This window comes from Spea bombifrons, chromosome 7 (assembly GCF_027358695.1).
Source record: "Spea bombifrons isolate aSpeBom1 chromosome 7, aSpeBom1.2.pri, whole genome shotgun sequence".
Lineage (NCBI taxonomy): Eukaryota > Metazoa > Chordata > Amphibia > Anura > Pelobatidae > Spea > Spea bombifrons.
The window spans coordinates 11,329,340-11,348,773 of NC_071093.1; the positions used below are offsets into that span (position 1 = coordinate 11,329,340).

At 39.6% G+C, this 19,434-nt stretch overlaps 1 protein-coding gene across 1 annotated transcript in view; it reads left to right on the forward strand.

Annotated features, from left to right (window-relative positions):
• DYNC1I2 (dynein cytoplasmic 1 intermediate chain 2) overlaps positions 1-19,434 on the forward strand; it is a 37,385-nt gene that overhangs the window by 10,078 nt on the left and 7,873 nt on the right. The window contains exons 5-12 of the mRNA XM_053470635.1: positions 1,566-1,656; positions 2,934-2,957; positions 5,100-5,159; positions 5,852-5,967; positions 14,931-15,020; positions 15,577-15,739; positions 16,010-16,109; positions 18,624-18,749. Coding sequence (XP_053326610.1) covers positions 1,566-1,656; positions 2,934-2,957; positions 5,100-5,159; positions 5,852-5,967; positions 14,931-15,020; positions 15,577-15,739; positions 16,010-16,109; positions 18,624-18,749 — 770 coding nt within the window. The remainder of the gene's footprint in view (positions 1-1,565; positions 1,657-2,933; positions 2,958-5,099; positions 5,160-5,851; positions 5,968-14,930; positions 15,021-15,576; positions 15,740-16,009; positions 16,110-18,623; positions 18,750-19,434) is intronic.

Below are 19,434 nucleotides of genomic sequence, written 5' to 3' on the forward strand. Positions count from 1 at the left end.
TTACATTGTAGACAATCTGTGACCTCTTTTGCTACTGTTCAGTTTCAATTTGCGATGTTTTGAAATATTTCTGTCTCGCTGTCTTCTCTGTGGTATCACTAATTACTGTGATTCTGGCCTACATGCGTTACTACTCTGTTCTGTGCGCTTTTCCTAAAGCTGATTTGTCACCGTTTTGGACAAACATTAAACTTCCTGGTTTATAGGAGTTGGTAGAGGGGTAAAGCAGTATTTTCTCTCTCGCTCACACTCATGCTGTCTTAACGTCTTCTCTCCTTTTGTGTCCCTGTCTCCTTTACTGCAACTTGGCTTCTTCTCTTGCCTCTTCTTCTTCTTCTGTTTTCTCTCTTGTTTCTTCATCTTGGGACGTCTGAGACAGCATAGGAAAAGTAAAAACACCATCCTGAATATCGAAGCCCCGATTATAGGAGGCACCCCTAATTTAAACATTTTAATCAGGGGGAAGTGTTGTCTATAATCGGGACGATAGGGTATTCCTTCAGAAGAAAATCTCTGAGAAGGTTAAACAAGAAAGCTTACAGTGTTGTGAAAAAGTATTTGCTTCCTGCCCAATTTCTTTAATTTTTGCACCTTTGACATCAGATCATCAGAAAAAAACCATCTTCATGACCCCCAAGACTTCTGAGATAATCTGTGGACCTAAAGTTCCAGAAGCATGATGATCCAAAGCAAACATGCATGTCTGGATGGCTTAAAAGAAACATAATTAAGGGTTAAAACCCTGACTTGAATCTGATTGAGATGCTGTGGCAAGACCCTAAAAAGGCAGTTCATGCGCTAAAACCCCCCAATATGGCTGAATTAAACCTATTCTGCCAAGAAGAGCGGCCAAAACTCCTTGACATCGATGTGAAAGAATCATTTCCGGTTATCGCAAACATTTGATCGCTGTCACTCATTTTATATTTGTGTATATATTTGTATTCTTTTTATATTAAATTTAGTTGGATGATCTGAACAATTTAAATGTGACGAATAATCAAAAATACAAGAAATCGTGAACAGGCGAATACTTTTACACAGCTCTGTATGTTCCAGAAGCGATCTGAGTCGTGCGAAAATGGCCCCTAAAGGAGGCTCCGCTTTGCAGTTACCGATAAATGATTATGATGCTGATTAATATGTTTGTCGCAACGTGTGACGGATCTGCTTTGAGATGAGTGCAGATGGCTCAGAGGCTGTACACGACGTAAAATCCTGAATAATTTGCACAAAGTATGCACCATTGGAATGAAATCGCCCCAAACTCTCTCATCACTTTTCATTCCTCCTTCCTTGTATGTCACCGACATGTTTATGCCTATTTGGATGCATGAATAATCTAGCATGTGATTTGTAACACTCTCTTTCCTTCTCTTTCCTCCCATTGTTCATCTCCATCCATGTTTGTTTTTGGTTATCCATTCTTCTGGTTTTGTCGCCCCTTTTTTTTGTTTTTTTTACATTTGTTTTGAACCCTTCATGTTAACTTGCTTTGGAAACATCTTAAGCGGTCCAACCCCTGCGAATAGTAACAGAGGATACGTGTCTGTTTCACTATTTAGTCCCCCCGCCAACGTCTCCGTCCTCTAAATCTGTGAGCACCCCAAGTGAGGCCGGAAGCCAAGACTCTGGAGATGGGCCTGGTGGAGCGAGGTATGTGCCGATGAACACTTGTACTGTTTCTACATGAAGCACTTGTTTGCGCATAACATTTTACAGCATTGGAACTGTTAAGACCCTGTTAGTTGTGAAATAATGTGTCTGTGCGCAGCTGACGCACCTTGTAGCCCCTAGAAAACTCTCGATTTGCCCACTGGATTTAGCCCTCTGGGCCTTTCTCTCATGTGAGTCAAAATCTAGAGACTAGAGCATTGCTAGATGAAAAGACTCAATAAAATGTTTAAAATACTATGTCTACACGGGACCCGTTAAATAAATGGGGATCTGGGGCGTCACTTATCGGGATATAACCCTGAACAGTCCATCTTCAGGATAATCCCTGTTTTTTTTTATATCTGACTGAACTGATCACTGGCATGGAGAATATATCATGTGTAACCTGTAGCTTCCGCATTGCAACCAGATGATATTACGTTGTGTTTATACAATGAAAATCTATGTTCATAAGAGATATTGAGAAAGTATTCTGATACCAACCAATGAAATGATGCTTCTGATTGGTACATTCCTTTGGTTGCTATGGGGATAAGACCACTTTTAACATTTTCCACTAGAATCTGCTCTTTTTATAAGTAACCCTCTTTTTGCATAATTTTAAGCATGTTTTAACTAACAATGCTTCCTGGGATACCTTCCACTAATGTGTTTTGGCGTCGGAGCTGCTCTGGTGCTGAGATTTGTTATATTTGTATCACGCCAGTGCTTTGTGTGTTTATATCAGTCATGTGACTGTAGAAAGGAAAAAATGTCAGTTTATCATTCTTTCTCTTTTATGCAAAGTATTATTCTGCCATCTGTCCCCAGCTAGTCTGTATTTTTTTTTTTTTAGTGTGTATTGCCGGCTTAGGTGGTTTATTGCAAAAATATAATTTAACAAGTGTCTTTGGCACCCCTAGCAAAAGAAATACTTCCTCAGAGTATCTAAACAAGGAAAGGAGTAAATAAGGCACACGGATGCCAATATATCCCAACGGGCAAGTAAAAAATAGCAAAAAGGGCATCCTCCTGCAGTTAACTCTTTATAGGCTATAATTATTAGTTTGGCTGCAGATAAATAAAAGCGTAGAATAGGTGTTACTGGGACTGTAGTCACGTCCGCCGGCACTGTGATTGTTTCAGTGTGTATTAATACATTTACTATCGATCACTTTCTCGCATTAGTTGAAGGTACCTTTCTTGTGCTGAAGTCTTGTTGATATATAAGACAATCAATGATGTGTATTAACCTACTGCATGTGCTTATTTTACAGTGATAAAGCCGCCGCTACCAAGAAGTAAAGCATATACCTTTTTAATGTCTGTGTATTACATGTACATATATTTATCCTTCTCCGTTGCTGTAAGGTTAATGTCATAGCTTTGGTGGCGAGAGAGGTTATAACATATCCCTAGACCATCATTGTGTCGTTATATATACGTAACATATCCTGTTATGTTTTCACAAATTACCCCTCTGTTTAACTAAGCGATATATTTCCTAATTCTCTGACACTCAAAAGACGGTTAATCATTAAGAAGAAACAACACAGCGCCACTTTAATGCATTTAATGACTCTCGAGCACATTGTACAAATTATTATCTCAAGGGTACCGAGCTCAATAATTGAAGAAATACGTTCTTGTTCTTCATGCTGTTCAGCGGTCTGAAAATCTCATGCACACAAGACCAAAACAAACTTTGTGTTGCCCTCTTCTATAATTACAGTATAGATCCTGAAACGTTTAAAATGATCCAGTTTTTTTCTTACGATAGTGAAAATTGTATACATTTGGCCACACAGTTTAACATTATTATAATTTTTTTAGAATAAAATGCCAATTCCAGTTGTTGACAGGATCTGCATTTAGATTTCCACCTTTGATATAGAAGACCCTACATCTTCTTCCCAATGGAAGGCTTACTGTGCCTTTATATGTGAATTTCTTTATAAGCAGAAATCTGATGTAAGCCCCTGACATCTGACATCATCACCCATAGAATCAATCCTCTCTATCATTTAGGTACAGAAATTGTCATTCATTTGAAACGTGACATGCAGAGGAATATACCTAGTACTTTGACTTCTCTGTCATTCTAAACATAGACATAGAACTTGACAGCAGGTATCAACGAGTTACCACTTCCCTGGCCTTGTCCTGTGTTTAGGATTACCAGTCCCAAGCTGCACCGTGTTAATTACGGAGCCCAACGAACAAAACTGTATCTGGTCGCACGGATGTTGCGGTGCATCCACATCAATAGGGATTCACCGGCTACCATTTAAATGCACGGGTTCAGCTTATAATGTCACCCTGCACCAATGTCGGAAACTTGAAAGGCACTAATAGCCACCTACACTGCAGAAGAGAATGAGGGTTAAGCAGCCGTGTCCAATTCCGTTGGGTTCTAGAATATATACATATATGGAAAGTATGGTGGATTTCCCATGAAATGACACATCTGAGCCCGAGGCCGTGCTTAACCTATAATTACGACAGTGTCACATCTTGGAAACTCTATCAGTCCGAGATCCCCATGGAAATGCAGATTGCTTCCTCGCCGAAGAGCCGATGTGTTCTCCCTTTTCCTGCACATGTTTTATGCTGTAGGCGATGTTACCAGATACTGATCATTCACACGCTGGAGACAGAAGTATCGCGTCTCTGACGGGATGGGAAGCACAGTAACACATTCGGGGAGTCCACAATGTTTTTAAACAGAAATGTAAAGACACCTAGATATGGATCGATGGTGACCGTTATGTATATAAACATACAGGGGAACATGGCATTGACTCTACAAACTTAGAAAATAAAAACTTGGCTTTTAGATAAGCTTTTATATTAAAAAACCAAAACCCCAAACGTATATCTAATAACAGTAGCTCACTATTGATATCCTTGTAATATGGCGATGAAACCCATCATACTCTCTTCATTATGTCGTCTAAAAGTACTTTTCTAAAAAAGTCAAAGTGCTCCTTGCTGGACTAGATCTCACTAAAACGCAGCTAAATGGCTACCCGGAGAATCGAATAATAATAATAATACGTCAGTATTGTTCTCGAATGGAAACTCTACTATGTGATTTTTAGAAAGTCGTGTGAGCTGGACTGTGGAGAGTGATGGGATAGTATTTTAATGTTGTGGCTGGTGATTGGTATAAATGGCACTCGTACTGGAGATATTGTTAAAACGTCATAATTATTTTCATCGAGTTTAGAACGGAGCCAATTCCTGTTCGGGTTTTGCTTAAGTGACTCCCGAAACCTAACATCTTACAGATCGCTAACCGCATGGCCGTCGTGCTTTAATTATTCTGTCCACTAACTGTTATATGGTGATAACGTCTGCGCACGCGATAGTTTTTGACAATTCTTGTATGTTTGCTTAACTAACATCTGACCTTTCCCGCTAACGCTGCATGGGTGCCTCAGGACTCTCCATTGGGATACTGACCCGTCCGTTCTTCAGCTGCACTCTGACTCTGACCTGGGGTATTGTAACTATTTATTACTTATACTGCTAATATTACTCCTGATCTTTTCTATGCCATAAAATTAATTGTATATTTTAAAACCTGGCCTAAGCATATATACTATTTTTATTCTAGGCCAGCCCAGTATTTTCTGATTATTGTATTATTGCTCTTTACATCCTATGTAACATTATATAAACGTTCTATAAGGCTGCAAAGCCCTTGCAGGCCCACAGCCCATTTAGTCGACCCCACTGCACACGGCAGAAACACTAAGGGCACATGAATACTTCCCATTCCTCAGCTTCCAAACATGTGCATGCGCAAACACCAGGCACTCCGGACGCAAGCTGCCCTGATGTAGCCCCTGGGAAAGTCCCATGGACAATATATTTAATTCCTTGAGGATAAAATACAATGCAGTGAACGTCATTTATCTGCAGACGTGGAGGCTGCCGTTATCATTCATATGGTATACTTCTGATTCTTTATGGCAGTGCTGAGAAGTCTGGCACTCCAAAGACTTCTATTAGTCAGAGTCTCTGTCAAGGTGATTAAGACTGAGCCGTTTTATTGCTTACCACCGTTGGTATGATGAGGCATGGACATCTATGAGGCATAGATATCCGACCAAATTACAAAATAGCTTCTGCTTATTTTCTCCTTTTTTTTTAAATTTTTTTTTTACCTTGTTTTTTCCTCCCCCTACAGGCGCGGTCACATTAAACTTGGAATGGCTAAGATCACGCAGGTGGACTTCCCTCCACGAGAAACCGTGACATACACCAAGGAAACTCAAACACCAGTCGTGGCGCAGGAAAATGAAGGCGAGTTATTAAAATTATTTTTCATATCAATAAAAAGTGATTGTCTTTATATGACTTATATCTATGCCTTTACTATTGAATATATTTAAATTATATATTTAATGCCTTTCTAATATTCATTTGGTTCTCTTCTGATTTTTACCATATCCAAGCCTGATGAGTTATCTGGGTTTTCAGAACTATTACTTGCCTCAGACCTTACTTTTCAACCGACAGGAGCATTGGATAAAATAAGATCTTCATGCATATTAGTTTCCTACAGGGAGAGGTGAATTTATAATTTTTTATTATTTTTTTTTACTTAATTTACTTGTTTTATGAAGTATGCTGGCTATTTCTACCCTCGAGATTAGGGTCGTATCCCTTTAAATGTCATCATACAGATGCGTTTTCTTTAAGCCGTAAATTGCTCACGTTCACCTCTTCAAAAAGTTGTAATCTTGATACAAGACCACAAAATGTGGCGCTCTGCAGGATAAAGGCAAACCAGCCATGGAATAAAAGTTAACGTCATGTGTGATGAGATCGTGCACATTATGCATTTATTCATTTGCTTTTGAAAAGATAAAATCGTGTGATTCGCAGGTTCAACAGCTCTCGAGAATCGATTCCCAAAATCACCGGGCCTCTGTGAAATAAATGAACGTATATTTCCCCTTCTATTCCTAGATGCGTCTCTAAATAAGTGTTTGACAGGTGCCAGAAATCAGCCCTAAAATAATTGGGCAAGACGCGCTTGAGATTTGCCAATGCAGTGTAAAAATCTATCCCTTGCCACGAGAACACGTACCGCCAGGTTAGATCGCAGCTGTGAGCCGCTGTATAGTGACGGCCTCGAAAGCCCTTTTATTTATCCACGGCAGGAGCATAATAATAATGTTTATTTATATAATGCTCGTCTCCCAGCGGGACTCCAAAGCGATTCACAGACGCAAGTTCACATTTTGAAACTGAAGTGAATCACAGACATACGCTACAATTTTAAAACTTAAAACATTCTTCCCTAAAAGAGAAGAAATGTGATATAATGAATACAGAACTCCACAAACCCATGAAAACCGTCTTCATAAAAAACGAGCCACGTGAAAATGATCTAAATCCGAGGAAGTTACTTTTTAGCCATTTTCCGTGCACCTCTTGAAACAAGATATTCTGTTTATGGCCCTTTATGTGTGTGAGTGGATTATTTTTGTAAGGAAATACAGAATCCCTTAAAGTCTAACATTCTGGTGTCCGTTACACTGTGTAGATTATGTATTTATTTACTTAAAGGTCCGTTTTATTTAGCATAAGGGTATAAACAATCTCTTCATGTAGTACTGTAGGCCGGAGCAGAATCCCGATAATGGTCAGTCTGCCTTGATTGTGAATCCAAATAAATAGCTGAATTTAAAAGTAGGGTTCGTTTGGAGTAACGACTTGAAACCGGGAGACCGCAAGAACCGGTTTCAGGAATTTTTCCCCTTTCTAGAAGTTTGAGGACTGCGTTACTGTCCCTTTAAACTCTGCCTTGCGTGATAATAGTTCCCACACGCATATACTGAAGATGCCAGTTTGCATAAAGAAGCGACTGAAAGAAACATTGTTTAAAGATAACGTGTGCCATATTTCCATATCTAATACGGCATAAACACGCCCATGTGGTGTGTTAACGTTTTAACGTGACATATGGCAGTTCTTAAGATATTTGTAATAAAACCCTATGTGCCGCATTTGTGGACCTATCTTGATGTCCTCCTGTTTCCAGTGTCTCCCGTTCTCCCAGTTTAACAATCGATTGGATTCAATGAACCCAGTTGGTGCCAGCATGTTACGTAACTAATCGGGCCGGGGTGGCAGGGTGACCGTAGAGAAACCCTACAGTATAGAGGAACTCCTTTTTTTTAATGTTTTTTTCTTAAATATATATATATATATATATATATATATATATATACTCTAGATTGTAAACTCCTTTGAGCAGGGCCTTCCTCACCTGTTGTTTCTGTATGTCATATTGTTATGTTACATACTACTTATGTCCTGCCCACCCATTGTACAGCACTACAGAATTTGATGGCGCTATATAAAACAACAAATAATATATATATATATATATATTTAGTGGGCGTGTAACTTGGGAAAACTGAGTTTTAAACTGTTGCTTAAGCTAGAATATGATCTTTGCGATGGTAATTGTGTTGTTGCTTGATTATTGTGTAGCATGACTGACCGCTAAATAATTCTCTCTGGTGGGGTTTTTAAAAATAAGTAAATTATTTCAAACCACCGTTATTCTCTATACATTTGCCGAACTCTGGCCTCGGTGACGGACATCTACTTGGTGACTAGTGTACTTACACCTTTAAATGCTTCACATTTTGTCAAGGACTTTATTATAATAATAATAATTATGGCTTCTAGGTACCAAATTACTGTGCTGTGATGTTACAAAGAATTGATTAAAAGAAATACTCAATTTTGTTTAAAAAAAAATAAAAAAAATGAACAAATTAAATTTTCGGTGTCTGGGTAAGACTGTATTCGCTTTCCTAATGACTCTATAAATAGCGGGTTTCTGATTATTATCCTCGTGGTGGTGTGTCTTAAGACATTGCGTTCATAACCCATTGGCAACCGCTAAACGTCATTAACTATTACATGTTTATTCCGTGTTTTATTAAAGGGGGGAGGGCTGTTACTTGATATTAGATTTCCCAATAACCTTTTTCTTTATGCGAGTCACCTGGATCCAGGCTCAGGTCTTCCGAACTATCTGTGCTTGGAATGCTTTAAAAATAAATTATCGTTGATCCTGTCTGCGTTTCTGTGACAGATAGACATGTTCTGAATATACATGTTTTAACGTCCTTGTTTATGCATGCCACTTCTTTTTTTTTTTTCCTCCTTCTTCAGGCAGGCCCAAAAAATCAAATGAAATCCAGCTAGAATTCTTGATATGAAGACACCTTGAGCTTAACAAAAGACACCCATTTCACAGATGATTTAACTTTGATTAACCTGCTCCGCAGCAAAAGATTATTCAGACAACTGGAATTTCGCTCCGTCGTGTTATTGCTGGCTGCGACTTAATTCACAGAGCTGTTTTTTTCTTTCCATCTCACCAAAATACATCACAATTTTGATGTTATCTCAACGCAAAGATTCCCTGCTTCATTAAACCGGGCTTTAGCATCTATTGACAAGAGGGTTTCTCCTTTCTTAAGGCAACTGCTACTTTTCTGGCGTTTTACCGTTTTATTTGTAACCTTAGCTCTCCTGTCAGGAAAAGCATGGCGTTAACCACTTAGCAAACAGCCATGAATATTCATCGATTAGATGATGTGACGCGCATTTTACAGCTAGAAAATTCACGTGAAGTTTTTTTTTTCCTTTGTTTTACATTTTCCATTCTGCGCTCTATTTTAAGAGCGATAAAACGAAAGCCCTATTATTACAAAAAAAGGTAATGTAGAAAATCCATTGATGTAAGCTTTATACATTTGTTAAGGGAAGTGATTTCTGACAGCACAATGCCAGGATTACTTTTTATTATTTTATTTATATAGCGCCAACAATTTCCACAGCGCTTCTTAAGTCCATACGTTAAAAGGGTCTGACGGAACTAGAACCGACAGGCTAAGACAAACACCAGGTGAGGAGGGCCTGCTTACGACCCAGAGGGAACGGGATGTCGAAGTATAAGGTGTATTTTTGTTTTGAATTCTCTTATTATTGAGAGTTTATGGCTGTTTTGCCAGATCCAAATAAATCAAGTGTGTCTGTTAGATGATCACTACATTTTATTATTGAACAGTTTCCAGGTACAGACTTGCAGCACGTTCTATCTTGGATCCTTGTAAGCTCCTCTTTACGCCCTGTCCCCCCCCCCACCTACGCCGCCTCGCCATGATTGTTTTGCCTCTCTCTTTCTCCGAGGAACACAAAAGCACTAACTGGCATGCTTTGTAAAGAGGCGTCGGAGTGTCAGGGAGTGCGGATCAGTAAGAATTCTTTGAAACGCTCTTTCCCCTTTGCACTGCCGCCTCCTCAGCGGGGTCACTGAGATCACTAGCTTTTCTTGAAATGGCCATTTTCACTGGCAGGTGCATTATACCCTGTATTTTCAGATTGTTTTTCCATTCTCAATGCTTGGCAGGTTGATTGCTCGGGCTGCATTGACGGAGAAAGGGCTGACGAATGCGGTTGGGCCGGCTGAAAAGACAGTGATTACTGTTTTCCTTTGTGGCTGATTGAGGCCCTTGAAAGGAAAGATTTTAACCTTCACCATTTGGTTCAAAAGTATGAGCATATATTAAAATCGTTCACGCCATTTGTACGAGTTCTGTAAACTTGTCAGAACGTGCAAATCACTCAATTTCAAGTAATGTCGGGCTGGCACGTGGCTTCACCGTTTGGATTAAAGCAGCTATCCTCCCGAGGAAGAAGGAATAAAAAGAGGGTTTTCCCCTCTTGGATTATTATTTATTTTTTTTTTGCAGCTTTTTGTGCAATCTCAGCATTTGTAATGTTACATAAATACATTCCCAACACATCTTCCCGGCTACGGTAGCGTAACCCAGTGGGTAAGCCATCAGCCATCGTTATTGCACTTTGTGCTATGAAAGAATAGTCCCTGGGTTTGTATCGGTCCAAAGGAAATAGTAATTATGTGTAATTCTTTTCATTCATGTGCACATGGATGTTTCAGAAAAAAAGATGAATGTTTATACATCTCTAGGGCACTACACCTTAAAAGAGTTCTATAGTGTGCAATATGTTGGTCGACTATTACAGTAGCCTATAACCCAGCATTTCTGTGTTTTCTAGTATAGATTACTACTTCAGTAAATTCATATAGTTACATTTTGGTCAATATTTTGTGACATAAAGAAAATATATGATGAAATCATCCAGGAATATTTGGTTTGCTCACCAGTCGTGGTGTGCAAAAAATATACTCTGTAGGCCATACCTTTTTTATTTTTTTTACATTTGTTTTTCATTTTAATGTTTCTTAAATGCCCAGTAATCTTTATGCCTGTAGTTACAGCAGATGCCACAGCTTGCAGAAAATCCTTTCACTTTAAAGATTGCTTTTGCCTATAGGATGTTTTTTTTCCACCAGCATAAAAGTGAGCGACTTGTGATCCGTCCGTTCTATGTGTGTGGTTTGGCAGCTGTTTATAGACCCTGCAAGCTGTATTATTTTTGTATTGCAGGGGTACAGGCTTGTCAGTGGGGACCGCCTGCGGTGCCAGTAATTGCACATTCTTGCCATTGGGGAAAGCCATGATTGGAAGCAGCCAAGCAGAAAAATGCAGTGCCATCCCATTGCCACCTCCGTAGCGGAGAAAGACAATCCCAGGCAAAGCCATCTGGTAGCTGCTATCTTGTCAGCTGGCCGAGCTTCTAGGGACCAAGGCTTTGCAGCTGTCCTACGTCCCTTGACCACTGTTTTTTTTTATATTTAATGCTTTGGATAACTTTGAACATGGGTCAGTGACATTACAGAGACAAACCAGTTTAGCCCCTGTTGAATAGATGCTCATTACTGGAGATAAAGCTCTCTCTAGTCTCCTGCTGCCATTCCCTCGCAGACAGATGACATGGCTGTTTGGCCAGCGGAGTCTTTACCGTGGGAGGCTCTGTGAATAAAGAACAGGAATAGGAAATACTGCTTCATCTGCATTTCGTTAGGGTTATTTTCTGGTCCCTGTTTGCAGTTGTAGGATATGTAGTGATTATGCAAAGTAGTTGTCACACCATCCTACAAGCAGTGCTTCCCTGCACGCAGTGTTAGGCTTTTACATTATTCATGAACATTGAAAAATACATTTTGGTTTCAGATTCTCATTGTCAAACATGATACCGTGTAGCAAATGAGACTTGCATCCAGAAAGTCAGCAGAGCAAAATGCAGTCTAGGCTATTATGTTTAGCAAGAATTTGTCTCTGAGCAGCAATCTAAAAGCTAATGAAAGACATCTTTATGCCAGGATAGGACCCATTAAGAGAATGATCACAAGCCCCACTTTTGGAGTCTTCCCCGCACCGCAATTTGCTTTTCTTAATTCCGCATTATTAATGTGCCATTGTGTTGCACCAAGATATCCAGCAAGTATTGTTTTGTTTGACTTCATACTAAATTCATAGAGAAATATGTTTATTTTGCAGTGACTTTCACACAGGCTTCTGAGAGATTTTGTATTTTAGCACAGCATACACAGTGCAAGTGTACACAGGTTGAGCACAACTGTATACCAAGTACCTTGGTGTACTGAAGATATCTGTATATATTTTTTTCTGCGGCAAACCACCAAGGTGATTGTGTAGTATGTGACGTGTATTTGATGGGTTAGGAGAGAATAGCTTTTATGTGCTGTCTCTTTCCATAGTATTTGAGTGGCATTAACTGGTATGCACTGAATTCTGGATTTGTTTGTGTATTTATTGGTCACTATTATTCTAGCAGCAACCTGGGAATCTGAATGTTTATGCATTTTATGCTTTTTAGGTTGTGTGTGCCCCTTTTTGTATATTTTTGTTGTGCATATTTGCAGGTTCTGTTCTCATTAACCCTTAACGACCAATGACGTGCCAGGCACCTCACACCAAGACAGTCAGTTAACGACCAATGGCCTACCTGGCACGTCATGGCATTAAACGAGCTTTGAAAGCAATCTACGATTAATGTATAGAGATATTTAGGGGTTTGTTGTTCAGATTTTGATCGGATTGTATTATATTTTTGTTGTAGTGGCAACATCCTCTGAAACTGTTGTTGCTTATTAAAAAGATATGCAAATCTAACCTGCATACAATGCTAAACTCTTTCTGAAAGCTGCAGTGTACAGTTAAATCTAGCTGTTTGTCAGTAGTATATATTCTTTGATGTACAAATGCTTGCCCATACATTGCTGAAGTATCCTTTCAAATAAAAAAAATAAAAACCTTTCCCCATAAATACCAAAATCTGCAAGATCTATGTTTACCATAGAGAAAAATGTTTAATTGCAAATTACGGAGATTTGTTTTGAAGCTGATGATTTTCTTTATGAAATATTAATGAAATCCACACCACTGTTTAAACTGATACTAAATACAACACGATTCAAATAAACGTGCATGTTTAAACAATTCTGCTCAGACACTATAAGCATTCTTTAATTAGAGATGTCTCCACGTTTTAGAGGCACCCGGCACAACATTGCGCTGCCATTAGGTACGGAATAGAGGCATCCTTGTCAGAGCTGAAACAAAATAAGCTGCTGATTGTCATTTTGCTAAATGGGACTGATTTGAATTTCTAAGATAATCAATGTGTAAGGGCAGAATCTTCCCCGGGCCTCCCCGAGCAGATCAAAGTTATGAAAATCTCGTCTGTCTGGGAGGGAAACATCAGGAGAGCATCATTTCGGTTTTACTTCTAGTCTGATGTCACTGACCCCCCTGGAGGGGAAAATCCAATAATAATCAAGGAACGCCAGTACATTAGGAGGTACCCTTCATGCTTCATGATGCTGGGGTACATTCAAGCTTAGGGGATGGCAGCCATTGGCGCTCTAGCTGCTATGAACCGCAAATACAATGATCCATATTAAATAGGAAGCATCATGGGAATAGTAGTCGGTATCGGCTTCAGTGCCAGACCTGGCTGTTCCTGGCCCGGTGGAGTAGAAGTTTCCTCTATCCAAAATCTTTTCAATGTCTTTGCTTCTAGAAAAATATCTGTTTTATTTGGCTGGTCTCGATTGACATTTTGCTGAAGGCCGATCGTGGTTGGATCGCAACATTAAAGAAGATTTTAGTGAAATGAAAGCAACAACGAGAGCCAGATGTGGCGCACATGGAAAACGTACAGATTATTTGTAGGAAGCATTGTGGTTGCCCAGACATTCTTGGAAGGTAGATCCCCTGCTTTCTTGACTCGCGTGTAGTTTGGAACATGTTTACCTTTCCCAGTAACCTGCACATTTCATATTCATGCCACATGTGCGGAATCACTGCGAAAAACGCCGAGACGATTTCTTTGATCAAGTATTCGCTACACTTATTAGGCGGCCTCCCATGACTCCTTGTTTCCTCGTGGAGCCCTTCATTCTTATTTAAAACTTCTTGAGTAGCTCCATTGTATTTTGATTGCCGCAACATTTGTGCAGCTGTTTTCTCTGATTAGAACTGGCAGGAAAACATCTTTTTTTTTCTTTCTTTCTTCCCTTCAGTGTAATATTTCAGTCTTCTGAATATATTTACATTGCAGTTACAATGATGCTCGGCATTAACAGTTACCGCTCTGTAGTGGCTGTTATTGTCAGCTTTGCAACAAGTGTATTATGTTTCATACCCGTACACAGATAATGTATGTGTATGTGCAGATAATGTATGTGTATGTACCTGGAAGATAACACGCAAGCGTTATCAGCCACACAAGAAGAGGGAAATTACTAGTCCACCCGGATTTATGTGTATTGTACGCCAGAAGTGTTACTTGTCTGATGGGTGTTCTTACATCTCAATAGGCCATAATAATGAACTAATTCCCCCAGATGCCTCGCTTGTCCATTTCGACTTGATGGATCATTAGACTGTCTTGCAAGCTATGTTGCCGTTGGCGAGCTTGCCTTCCATATCTGTGCACAGCAGCCGCTGCTTTAAGGGAGCGAGCTGCATTATTTAGTTGGAAATGACACATCGTTGTGGAAAGTATTAATGTGGTCAGTCTGTACCGTTGGATTATTACGTTAACAACATGGCCTTCTGTACCCCAGGACGTCACTGCTCTATGTGGAGCTGTATTTATGTTCTTGTAGGTATCGGGCCGTGGGCGATCCTCTCTATAGTGTACACATTAAAAATATCCGCTGGAACCTATGCGCTTGATTTTTTTTTAAAACTTTCCACGAAAGGGAAATGTACAATACTTATACAATATCTGCAGAAAAACTTACGCTTTGATTTTTTTATGTATTTACTATTATTTAGGTGATGAAGAAGAGGAGGAAACCGTTGCCCCCAAGCCAGCAATTGTACCTGAGGAGTCAAAACCAACTACAAAAGAGGAGAAAAGTGAAGGTAAACACTTAGACGTCCTGACCAGTCTTTGTTACTTCATTCAGGTAGCTGAAGTGTCTCACTAAGGGTACACTTTCTCCCCTTGTATTAAAAAATGCCGATATCCTCAACTGTCTCATGTACTATCCTCTTGGATATACAGCATGCGTGATTGCCCGTTAAGGGAAATTCCAACATAATATACACTTTCATGATAACTGAGGATCCCCTTTAAATTAAAATTTTCCATCTTTCCAGATGCACAAATGCCGCTTTTATTCCATTTGTCCTCTTTCCCTTCTGCCTCCAGCATCTTTGCTTACAGGAGATGTGTTCAGCGCACACACAGTATACTCAGACACGTCCACATCGTTGGTTTGCACAAGATTTCCGGGTGGTCTCAGGAGACCCCTCTACACAGATGCGCAGAAAGCGATCCCATTGTACTTCAATATTGATGCTTTCCTGCCTTTTAATAAATAGCTTTTAACGTTGAAACCTGTAATGATTGGGAATCGTCATCATCATATAATAGTATTTTTAATAATATAGTGTTTTATTGTTTTTGGTCTTTTAGCTCCACCCCACGAACTTACTGAGGAGGAGAAGCAACAGATCGTTCACAGTGAGGAATTCATAAGCTTCTTTGACCACAGCACCAGAATCGTAGAACGTGCTCTGTCTGAACAGATCAATATTTTCTTTGACTACAGTGGAAGGGATTTGGAAGAAAAAGAGGGGTATTATTATTATTATTATTATTGTTGTTATTACATTTTACCTAGCGTCAACAGATTCTGTAAGGCAACTACAATGACATGAGAATGCAAAAACATAATTTCCGTATTGTTCATTTTTAACAATAGTAGGGAAAAGCATAATATACCAGTACAGAAGGAGAAGAGAGCCCTGCTCTGATGAAGTGATAATAAAGAATTGTTAAAATGAGGTAGGCTCAATCCTTTTACATTTCCATGGTATTAATGATTCCAGTTCTTCTTCTTTTACAGAGAGATACAAGCTGGTGCAAAGTTATCCCTAAACAGGCAGTTTTTTGATGAACGTTGGTCAAAACACCGTGTTGTCAGCTGCTTGGATTGGTCCTCTCAGGTAAAGTGAATAATCCAGATTTGCAAAGTGTGTCTGTGTAAAATTAGCTTTGGGTCTAAAGTTTGTCTAAAATTTGAGTTGGGGTCTTATCAGGCCTTACCATTTAGTCTAATCAGCTAGACAGTTTTTCAAGCTTTACACTAGAATCGTGATTTGTGTATAACCCCTTGTATGTATATGTGTGTGTATGTATACAGTTGTGTGAAAAAGAAAGTACACCCTCTTTGAATTCTATACTTTTACATATCAGTACATAAGTTGTCTGTTCCTTAGCAGGTCTAAAAAATTGGGTAAATATAACCTCAGATGAACAACAGAGCAGCCCTAAATCATCTTCCACCATACTTCACCATTATTATATGTGAATGTGGTTCCTTTTTGTCGCAACGTGTAATGGCATCTTCCCAGTAGCATTGTAGGGTTGGGCTCTTTGGCAAATTTGGGGCAAACAGCGATAGAGCAGCGGCTTCCTCCGTGGTGTCCTGCCGTGGGCTAAATGCTTGTTCAATGTTTTGCTTATAGTAGACTCATGAACAGAGATTTTAAGCAGTTCCAATGATTCCTTCAAGCCTTTAGCTGTTACTCTAGGGATCTTTTTTTTACCTCATTGAGCATTCTGCATTGTGCCTTTGACATCATCTTGGCTGGGCGCCCACTTCTAGGGAGAGTAGCCACAGTACTAAGTCTTCTTCGTTTATAAACAATTTGTCTAACTGTGGACTGATGGATATGTGTACTCTTTGAGATCACTTTGTAACCCTTTCCAGTTTTTTCTTTATTATATTCTGAGATTTCTTTTTGTGAGGCATGGTTCACATCAGCAGATTGCTTCTTGAGGATAGCAAGCTCAAAATCTTTGAGTGATTTTTTTTTTATGTCACATTTGCTCTAAAACAGACCATCAATCTAATTTCATTAATTAGACTCCAGGTTTGCTAAGTCCAGGGGTTCACTTGCTGTGAATGTTTGAATGATCAAATATGGACTACAACAATACAATTATTTGTGTGTTCTTAGTTAAAACAGATTGTTCATTACTGCAACTTAGATGACGCTCATGTTTGTGTGTATATGTGTACGCGTGTGTGTGTGTGTATAATATATATTCTCAAGTTCAATGGAATAAAACAAATGAAGCATGTATAATGAAGAGGAGGTAAATGGTTTGAGTCATATGTTGCACCTTAAAACAAACAGTTTCAGTGGTTGAAGTCATAGTTACCGAGCAATCCCAGTAGAACAGTCCTGTCGACTTGAGTTCTAGATGGCATTAGGAAATGTGCAGTAAAAATGCAGAATAACTTGAGCTATTTTAGGGGTCAGCGCTCATGGTTAAGGTCATGTTTATTTCCCAGGAATAGAATACCATTACAGTATTGTTGTTTGAATACACGGTGCTTCGTACATGATGATTCTTTTGAAGTCCAGGGGGAACTCATTTCCCCCATGCCTGTGACTCGGTAATAAGACGTGGCAATTCAGTAGGCCCGGTGGGAGTTTGACGTTGATACCCTTCGTGCATGTGACCTTTTTCTGTGATTCAGTATAGTCAGAATTGGGCATGTGTGCAGGATAATATACGTGACGCTGTTTAATGCTGCGTTTTGTGAAGCTTTGTAGGGCTAGTTTGCAAAGACAATTAGCGTCTCATTATTAGAAAGCGAGGCATGCGTAGTCGGTGGCTGCTACAATTAAGCGGTTTTCTAATTTACTGCTTGTCGGCAGTAGATTGAGCTTAACCTCGATCTGTAGCCCAACGCAACGTGTTTTATTTATTGCTTGAAAATCTGTGTTTTCTTTGTAGTTTTTTTGGGGGGTACTGACTATTTGCATTCATAACTTGAGTTGGTGATGGTTAAATATTAATGTTTCTACTCGCTTTCCTTGTTTCCTTGTAATGTATTGCACACGACTGCATAGCAGGGAATAACAAACCAACACATAAAGAGCTAAACATGATATATGTTTCTCTGTCCGTCACCCTTCTGTCCGCCATTCACTCGCCCTCATCTTCCTTCCCTTTACCCCCAGTAAGATGTGAGGTTAATAGGGCATACGTGTCACACTGGGTAGTTCAGCCATCTTGGTTCTCCCAGCCCCCGCCGTGCATCAGGGAAATGGCATCACGTGTCATTGCCGAGTTGCTATGAGCGTTGTTGAGTGTTGACACCAAGCCTCATAGCCGCGCCTCATCTGGAGAGGGTCTGCCGGGGCGGCTCTAAAACATATGTTCTAGTGTATTGCCCTCAGAGGTCAGGAGCCACCTGTAGTGTGCCAGAAAGAGTGCTCGACGTAGCGACCTTGTGTTTATGGTTCTCTTAACTCAGCTGTGAAGAAAACGTTCCGCGTAGATTGTTAACTTACTGTTACTTACTGAAATACAGTTCTTGTTGATTGTGGTGTGATCTCTCCACTGTCGGGCACGACTTAAGACATTTAAGATCAATCTTTATATCTGATGTCAACAAATCTCCACCTGTAAGACATACCTATATTTTCTGTTTCCCCTGACAGTACCCAGAATTGCTTGTCGCATCATACAACAACAACGAGGATGCCCCTCACGAACCAGATGGTGTGGCTCTTGTGTGGAACATGAAATATAAGAAGACGACCCCCGAATATGTGTTTCACTGCCAGGTTTGTAATGGAATTCCAGTTCACTAAACCAGACGTTTTATGCTAATCAGTTGGATGCATGCCTTTACCCAGAATACTTGTCAGCATAATGATTTCATTGCTCCTATTTAAACCACATGTATTTGCAAACAGATGTTGACTGAGCTCTTCATCAGTTCAAAAAAAAATCTTTATTCTGGACTTGCTGACATCATTCATAATGTTTAAACGTGCCAGAAAACGGAATGCTACATCCCCTCTGATTTATATTAATGCGAGCCCTTCTAATTCCCAGAGAAAAGGATTTGAGATGGTCTCATGCCAGACAAGGAGTTTTGGGCCATTAAATATGAAAAACATGGCCCGAGGAGATGGAAACAGACTTGTTTAAGTGGAAACACATGCTTAGACTGTGATACAAATGTAAAGCAAAGAGAATACATTTAACATGTTTGCCAACAAGTGAGCAACTTGTATTTTCTGGATGTCAAAATTTACAGAGTTTATTGTGATGGATTAAATGTAGCGATTAATCCGATGCTGTCAGATTACTGTCAGGGCAGAAACTATAAGACTGACAAATGTTCAATTCCTTGGAAAGGGATATGAGCGAACCTTGAGGAAATAGAAATGTATCGAATGCAGAAATGATTTGCTAGTTTTATTATATTCTTTTTGACGCCTTTCACAGAGTACTAATCATTAT